This window comes from Panthera uncia, chromosome A2, assembly GCF_023721935.1.
Source record: "Panthera uncia isolate 11264 chromosome A2, Puncia_PCG_1.0, whole genome shotgun sequence".
NCBI classification, from domain to species: domain Eukaryota; kingdom Metazoa; phylum Chordata; class Mammalia; order Carnivora; family Felidae; genus Panthera; species Panthera uncia.
In genome coordinates, this window is record NC_064816.1 from 60137662 (window position 1) to 60146447 (window position 8786).

Genomic DNA, 8786 nt, shown 5'->3' on the forward strand with positions numbered 1-8786 from the left:
GAGGGACAGGAAGAGGAGGGGGGAGGGGAGGAAGAAAGGAGGAGGGAAGGGGAGGGAAAGAGGGAGAGGGGAGGGAGGGAGATGGACAGGAAGAGGAGGGGGAGGGGAGGAAGAAAGGAGGGGGGCAAGGAAGTGGCACCAGGCTGGGTGCTCCCACCTGTTTCTGCAGGATCCCTGCCATCTCCATGCCAGATTACATGGTGTATGAAGAGTTTAACCCCGATCAGAACAACGGTAACTATGAGTCCAGAAGAGGGCCTTTCGACTTTGACGTGAAAACCGTCTGGCAGAGGGAGGCGGAGGAACGTGAGGAGAAAAAAAAGGTGACTGGGGTCTGACAGCAGCATCCCCCTGCTTGCGGCTCCCTGAATAAGCCATGTAGCCGATGGCTGTGTGTCTCATTCATGGTTCTGTGTGTTAAATGTTTATTATTTTGAGAGAGGGGAGGGGCAGAGAGAGAGGGAGACACAGAATCCGAAGCAGGCTGTCAGCACAGAGCCCGACACGGGGCCAGAACCCACGAACCGTGAGATCCTGACCTGAACCGAAGTAGGACGTTTAACTGACTGAGCCACCCAGGTGTCCCTGTATTTTTTAAAAAATTATTTATTTATTTATTTTGGCGGGGGGGGGGGGGGGGGGCAGAGAGAGAGGGAGAGAATCCCAAGCAACCTCCGCACTGTCAGCACAGAGCCCGATGCGGGGCTGGAACTCACAAACGGTGAAATCAAGACCCGAGCTGAAATCAAGAGTGGGACGCTTAACCGACTGAGCCCCCAAGGCGCCCCGATGTGGACTGTTTTCAGGATCTCTGGGTGCCACAGCACAGGTTTAGGGGACCTTTGAAATGCTAAAGGCCGCACAGCCCCCATCAGGCGGGGTCATCTTTGGAGCCGTTGACGGAAGCTGTGTGCGAGGTGCGGGTGACAGCCAGGGGGACGGGCGCCCGTCAGGGACCACCCGGACAGCAGCCCTGTATCTTCACTTTGCTTCTGTGCACAGCTTGCCAGAACCGCCCACAGCCCACAGGCCTTTGGCACGGCTAGAGTAAGACCTTGAACGTGGACGGGCGTGAGCCACCAAGTGAACCTAGTAGGTTGTGCTGGATTTGACGAGTGTCCAACCCCAGCCTCTGGTGAGGGCCTGGCTGTTCCCCCGCTCTTCCCCTCCGGGCCTCCGGGCGTGGATCTGGGTGGGACGCGGAGTTGACATGTGGCAGACAGGAGACAATATTTCGGCCAACATGTCACCCGTGGACGGCCAGCATTATGGGGTCTCACACACCTGCAGGATCGTGTCTCGTCTTTCCCAAAGGCCCCCCCTTGTCTTCCTGTGAATGTTTGCAATACGTCCCTGGGTTTGTGGGCGTCCTTGTTTCTCTGTTCATTTTTTTCTGTTTTCCCATAGCATTTTCCCCTATTTCGTTACAATCTAATCTACACCTTTTTGCCGAGCACCGTTCCAGGAGTTTTGACAAATGCACCCATTGTATTACCTCCACCACCATCAGGGCGCAGAGACGGTCCGTGGCTCCCACACTCCCAAGGCCCTTTGCAGCCAGGCCCGGCAACCGCTGTCGAATCACGGAGAGTCTCCACGACATAACCGTTTTATGGGACTTTTGTTGAGTTGTGTGGCCGGTGACGTAATGACCACGCTCATAGGCGGTCCTTCTCCACCGTCTGTGAGTCTCCTTCTCCTGTTTTCCCTCAACAGGTGCGGCTACCAGCCATCAACTCCAAGTACCCGAGCAAAGTGGGGACCCCGCTTGGCCCCAAAGAGCCTGCAGGAAGCAGACTGTCCTTCCCTCCCATGTAAGTGCATGGACAGAGCGAGTGCTGTCTGGGTCAGGTTCAGGTTTGGTCTCTTCGGTGCTCCGTCTGGGGGACAAAGTGACAATGATGGCAACAAGGCACTGGGCTGGTGGCGGCCTAATGATGTTGCCTTCCTGGCAATGCGTGTCGGAGACACGACGTTGATGTCACGCCCCATAGCCCGGCCTCACCCGCTGGGCTCCTCGTTCGCTGGTCCCCCCCTGACATCCGTCGTGGCCCCGTGGAGCACAGCCGTCCCCATCCACGTCTTCGCCGTGTGGGTGCCGAACTTCTCCAACCAGTGGTTCTGTCTCCGTGAGCCTGTGTCCTGCCCGAGACGCCCCTGGGGACCCTGTCCTCAGCAAGGCTCGCCTTTTAAATTTGGGGCCATCAGCCTTACATGAGTCTGTTGTCCCACCCTGACTTTATCTGTCACCAAGGCCTGGACCCCGTGTCCGCAGCTGGCGGTGGGTGCTCTGACTGTGCACGGCCGGCAGAACCCCAGTTAGTGCCAGAAGTCACGTCACCAGTTATCCCACTGGTTCCTCCTGCAGCCTCCGGTCCCGTGGGAGATAAACAGCAGGACAGACCTGAGAGCACCACGCTGACACTGGGGGTGGAGAAAATATATACTTAGAGGGTGGGGGACACTGGGAATACCCTTCACCACAGAGCGATTTGCAGGTTAGGAGCCCGAGGCTCAGAGAGAGCAGGTGACCTGTGTCACCTGTCCGACTCCATCCACGTCCAAGGCCCCCGTCACTCTTCAGCGTAGGTGAGACCTGCGAACGTGCAGTCGCTGGCTAATGGCAGATAGAAGGCAAAGCCGTGCAGAGAGTGGTAGATCATCTTTTGTTTTTGGAGTTTATTTATTTAAGCAATCTCTACACCCAACGTGGGGCTCGAACTCTCGACCCCGAGGCCAGGAGCCATAGGCTCCACTGTGTCAACCAGCCAGGGGCTCGACCGGCAGATGACCATTAACGTCAAGGAAGACCTCATTAAGAAAGCGATCATTTGTGAAAGAAATGGTAGAGTCCGGGCAACCCGTCACGACCAGGGGAGGGGGGTGTGAAGTTTTCGTCCTTGTGAAAAGCAGCATCATTAGTTTTCTACTTGGATGTCCTGAAGACAGGTGGTGGAAGGTGGATTCTGCAGGCTCTCGGCACATACAGGGATGATAGCAAGTGCGTTTGCTTTAAAAAAAATTCTTTTTAACATCTGTTCATTTTTGAGAGCAAGGGAGACAGAATACTAGTGGGGGAGGGGCAGAGAGAGAGGGAGACGCAGAATCCCAAGCAGGCTCCAGGCTCCGAGCCGTCAGCGCAGAGCCCGACACGGGGCTTGAACTCACGAACCATGAGATCATGACCTGAGCTGAAGTTGGATGATTAACTGCGCTCTGAGCCACCCAAGTACCCACCAAGTGTATTTTCTTATGCTGAACACGGGGAGAGAGACATTGAGACTGAGAAAGGAGAGAGAGAGAGAGAGAGAGAGAGAGAGAGAGAAAGGGAGGGAGGGAGAGAGAGACAGAGGCAGAGAGAGGGACAGAGAATTATCCCTGTTGGGTTTTAAGGGGCGATAACATATCCAAGTTATTAGCAGTATGCTCACTGCAGACTGTTCTGGATTGTCATTAACCTTTGTACTAAAGTTTGGCACTAATTTCTCTCTTTTTGAGGCCCGGGCAAAAAACCAGTTCACCCACCAATTTTTCCAAACTTATCAGCAATGGGTACAAGGATGAGTGGTTGCAGCAACGAGCTGACTCAGACGGGAGGGCCCTGCGGACACCGGGAGCAGCCCCACCGTCCACGTCTGCGCAAGACCCCGGAGGGCTCCAGGGTGGAGGCCCGAACCCAGACCCGGAGCTGCCCGAGGGCTCCGAGGACGCTCAAGGTGAAGTGCACCCCGCAGTCACTGTCTGCTGTGGTTTCTGTTCCTTGGGACGGCCCCTCGGGCTTTTTCTTGTCTCATTTTGGATCTCGAGCTGAGTAATCTAAACACCACGTAAAATCCTACAGAAGCGTGGAGGTCACATACTCAGGAGAATTGTACAGGTTTTGCTTTTCTCCTCTTTATTCACGCGAGTCGCATGAGTCATGATCGCTGTGGCTTTGAGAGAGACGGAGAGAGAGAGCGAGGGAGGGGCAGAGAGAGAGGGAGCGAGAGAATCCCAGGCAGGGCTCCTCGTGCGCTGTCAGCGTAGAGCCCGACGGGGGCCTCAAACCCACAAACCTTGAGATCATGACCTGAGCTGAAATCAAGAGTCAGAGACTTAACCCACTGAGCCATCCAGGTGTCCCTTTACGTTTTCTTTTAATTTCAAATCTTTCGATACGTCACATACACACAGACAAATAAGATACCAAACGATATCGCATTTAGTGTCCTTGGATCTAAGATCCTGGCCCCTATGATGCGTGAACTTCTGTGTAGGCAGCCGGTCCCCTTTGGGGCAGGTTCATAAAAAGCCCTCAGGTCTGTACACAGAACTCATGGTTCATACTTGAAATTATTCTGTTATCCACATTACTTTTTTTTTTTAATTCTTTTTATTTAAAAAAATTTTTTTTAGTGTTTATTTTTGAGCAAGAAAGAGAGACAGAGTATACGTGGGGAAGGGGCAAAGAGAGGGGGAGACACAGAATCCAAAGCAGGCTCCAGGCTCTAAGCTGTCAGTACAAAGCCCAATGTGGGGCTTCAACTCACAGACTGTGAGATCATGACCTGAGCCAAAGTCGGACGCTTAACCGACTGAGCCACCCAGGTGTAACCCCCCCCCCCATTATCCACATTTCTTAAACTTTGTTATTAAATTCTGAATAGTTTGGAAGTGTCCCTGTAATTAGATGTTCCAAATACTATATTAGTTTTGATTTTTACCAGTCATAGCGACGGGTGGAATTAGTTTTGGCTACATCCATCGTAAAGCCCATCGAGTATTGTTTACTTTCTGTGGCTCGGTGATTATTGGCCATTTGCCTGTAGGCAGCTTGTTTTTTTCTCTTGAGGCTTCATTTCTTTGGTTAAGAAGGAAGGAGATGTGTTATGTCTCTGCGAGCATCTGAAGTGCTTTATGTGTATGTTTGTCAGCAAGGTCTCTGCCTGCCTTTGCCGGCCAGTCCCTTACTCTGAGGGTAGCCACTCCCGACAGACCCCACGTGAGGGGATGCTGTCCGTGCACCTGCTTCGTGCCCCCACCACAGGGGCCCGGCCACTTCTATTGATGATGTGTCTTCTCTCCGTCGTAAAATGGATGTGTGACAGGTTCACATTTGATACCAATAAAAAGTGCACTTTCGAACTTTTCCATGCTGGTTGTGTTCTGTGGCTTAGTGTTTTCAGTGATACAGCCTTTTATGAAGTCTTCTAAGTGATTATTTAAAGTATTAATTCTTGGGGCACCTGGGTGGCTCAGTTAGTTAAGCGTCCGATTTCAGCTCAGGTCATGATCTCACGGTTCGTGAGTTCAAGCCCCATGTGGGCTCTGTGCCGACATCTCAGAGCCTGGAGCCTGCTTCGCATTCTGTGTCTCCCTCTCTCTCTGCCCATGCTCTGTCTGTCTCTCTCTCAAAAATAAATAAACATTAAAAAAATTTAAAGTACTAATGCTTTTAAAATTTATTTTTGAGAGGGAGAAAGAGTGCGAGTGGGGGGAGGTGCAGAGAGAGAGAGAGAGAGAGAGAGAATCCCAAGCAGGCTCCATACTGTCACCACAGAGCTGGATGTGGGACTTGAAATCACAAACCATGAGATCACGACCTGAGCCAAAATCAAGAGTCAGACGCTTAACCCACTGAGCCACCCAGGTGCCCCCCAAAGTGCTAATTCATTTAGTACCAACTCTCTTTGACTAAATTGAACTCCTGTACTTGTTCTTTGTTACAGATTCTCCTTCTCCAAGTGAGTACTTCTAGAGAAACCGAGTGCGCCCAAATATGAAAAGTGTCCCCCACGCAAAAATATCGATGGACGGAGGTAGTTAGCTCTGAAGCTGAAGCTTCTGGGCAGCCGGGCCGTCCTTCTCCGAACTGGATGTGTTCTTACCGCAAGGGGGCGCCAGCGACACTTAAAAATCAGCGTCCTGGGAACACAGTTTGGGGGCACAAAGAGAAGGAGCAAGTCCGTCAAGATTCTTTTGTTGTCTTATGCGCATTCTCCAAGACGAGAGAGAGAGAGAGAGAGAGAGAGAGAGAGAGAGAGAGATATTGACGCCCTGGTTTAGTCCAGAGACCCGTTTGGTTACACACGGTGACAGAGGTCTCGATAATGGGACAGGAATGACCTGGCCCTGGGGGGTGGGGGCGCAGGGGGGCTCCCGCATGGGCGGTAGGTTCACAGGTACCCCCCCCCCCACCAGCGATATAGCAGGATGATTGTCATGGTCTTTCTGCACTGCCTTCATTAGGTGGAACTTACTTTACTGCCAGTGAAATAGATGATCCAGTCAAGGAATTCTCGCCTGATATTAGCACGAGTTTATAAACTTTTCTATCAGGAAACAAATCATGGCACGTGCTACATCATCCCTGTGCTTAAAGTAGAGAAAGGGGAAACCAACCCCTTCCCTGCCCCCCCCCCCCATCATCATCTGATCTCAGAGGAACAGAAAGGCTGGGGAAGCCACACAGCCCTTGTCACCTGTGAGTGGGTGCCCCTGCCTCCCTGCCCCTGGGTCGCTGAGGCTCCTGTCCCCACCAGAATCTCCCGTGCCCCGGGCCCTTCTCTTCTGGTTCCTGTTTCTTCTCCTGTCGGTCTTGGCTTTTAACTTGATCAACCGCAACAGCCAACCCAGAACTTGCCTTTTCCCTCTGACTGGAAAGCCCTCCACTGAGAGCCTGGCTCTTTCTGGATCTCAGCCAGGCTTCTTACTGATGCTTTTTTTTTTTTTTTTTCCTTACTGCAATTTTTGCAGCCGTTCTAGGTGTGTCTTTGGTGTGCTGGAAAGCTGGCCCATCGCTGCTGGCCCAGATTTCTAGTTTGAAAGAGCCAGCATTGCTGAAGGCACTTGGTGCAAAGGAAGGAGCCAGGCCGTGTCCTCTGGGGCCGGGGAAGCACAGGGACCCTTCGTCCTGCCCGCTCCTTCCCTTCAAGTTCAGCTCAACACATTTCTGTCAGTGTCCGCAGGGCCTTTTCAGCACACGGGGACACAGACCAGAAGGTGGACGGGGCCCCTGCCCTTGTCCAGCGGTGCACGGGCTGCAGATGGGAGGTTTCTCGTATGACTTGTGCTTGGCTTGTGGGTGGGACCATGCGTTACATTTTTATGTAGATGTCAGGAGTAGTTTTCAAAAGTAGGTACAGAAACATGTGCTTTCTTTATTTTTTTAAGTTTGTTTTTATTTATTTTGAGAGAGATAGAGAGCAAGTGGGGGAGGTAGAGAGAGAGAGAGGGAGAGAGAATCCCAAGCAGGCTCCACACTGTCAGTACAGAGCCTGACATGAGGCTTGATCCCATGAACCAGGAGATTATGACCAGAGCCCAAACCAAGAGTTGGACACTTAAACCGACTGAGCCACCCAGGAGCCCCAACATGTGCTTTCGTTTAGTTAAAATTAATAGGTTAAATTTCTTAATATACAGGGGTGCCCAGGTGGCTCAGTTGGCAAAGCGTCCGACTTCGGTTCAGGTCATGATCTCGTGGTTCATGAGTTCAAGTCCCACGTCGGGCTCTGTGCCGACAGCTCGGAGCCTGGAGCCAGCTTTGGATTCTGTGTCTCCCTCTCTCTCTACCCCTCCCCCCACCCCAAAATAAATAAACTTAAAAAAAAATTCTCTCAAAAAAAAATTAAAAAATTTTTCCTTAAAAAACTTCTTAATTTACAAAAAATGTGATCTTTATTGCTCTTTTCCCCGTCAACTCATCTCTTCCCTTTTTGCATTGCAGGGGCGACCACATCTCCATTGGCATCCGTACCAGGAGAGCTCAAATAAGCCCCTGCGATCATTTTCTGATGGCTGAAAAAGATGTGACTGCATCACAACTATACTTCTGAGGCTCTTGCTATATTTGACGAGCATAGATTCTTATGAACTAAGTTACCTTCTAGCCGATTGGGTGTCACTGTTGCATAGATGGTACCAATGTTGGGTGTCGCTTCCTGTATTTCTCTGGGATGTGAATCACGGGGCTTGGGGACGCTGCGTCTCACTGGCCTGGGGTGTCCCAGTGTCTTGGAACCAACCCCTTCCCCCCCCACCCTCAACCCATCAGCATCTGACCTCACCTGCTCCTGTGTGAGTCTCCATTGGTGACATTTCTATTGAAGTCAACCTATTTAGACCCTTAACTAGAAGAAACTCACAGTCTTTTCCATTATTTGGTCCTGTAATACCTATAGAGATGATATTCTCTGTTTCAAAAAAAACTTGAGAATATTGTGACATAGTTTACACTAAGAAAAAATTACTACTATCATTATGCCTTAAAGTTGTAAACACCTGATGTGAAAGCATCATATCATATGCCAGTTTAAAATGTTTGCTAATCTTTTTTGCATAGGCTGAAATTCATATTACACATTTATTATTTTGTATCATTTAAGTAAAACTATGTCTCATTTTAATATTTAACTTAGTAGTTTTAACAATGGTTTTTTAACTAATCAGACTGAATTTTATTATTTTATAAATTTTGCGACTGCTACATGTAAGTAATTAGCATTGCAATGTGGTTTTATAAAGTTTTATTTATTTATTTTGAGAGAGAAAGAGGGAGAGAGAAAGTGTGAGCAGGGGAGGGGCAGAGAGAGAATCCCAAGCAGGCTCTGCTCTGTCAGCACAGAGCCCGATGCGGGGCTCGAACCCACAAACCGTGAGATCATGACCTGAGCGGAAATCAAGAGTCAGATGCTCAACTGACTGAGCCTCCCAGATGCACCTAGAACTGTAGTTCTTCAAACGAGATACTTAGCTGGGCATCTGTGCTGTGTGAGCAAACTGAGGAAACATTTCCATAGGGAAAT

General features: G+C 50.5%; 1 protein-coding gene across 3 annotated transcripts in view; it reads left to right on the forward strand.

Moving 5' to 3' along the window:
- The window catches only part of CA2H7orf57 (chromosome A2 C7orf57 homolog), a 15992-nt gene extending 7566 nt beyond the window's left edge, over window positions 1–8426 (forward strand). For all 3 annotated transcript variants that reach the window (XM_049641228.1, XM_049641227.1, XM_049641226.1), the window contains 5 exons: window positions 170–323; window positions 1717–1814; window positions 3499–3716; window positions 5709–5723; window positions 7709–8426. In XM_049641228.1, coding sequence (XP_049497185.1) covers window positions 170–323; window positions 1717–1814; window positions 3499–3716; window positions 5709–5723; window positions 7709–7755 — 532 coding nt within the window. In that variant the 3' untranslated portion in view covers window positions 7756–8426. The remainder of the gene's footprint in view (window positions 1–169; window positions 324–1716; window positions 1815–3498; window positions 3717–5708; window positions 5724–7708) is intronic.
- The last annotated feature ends 360 nt before the right edge of the window (window positions 8427–8786 follow it).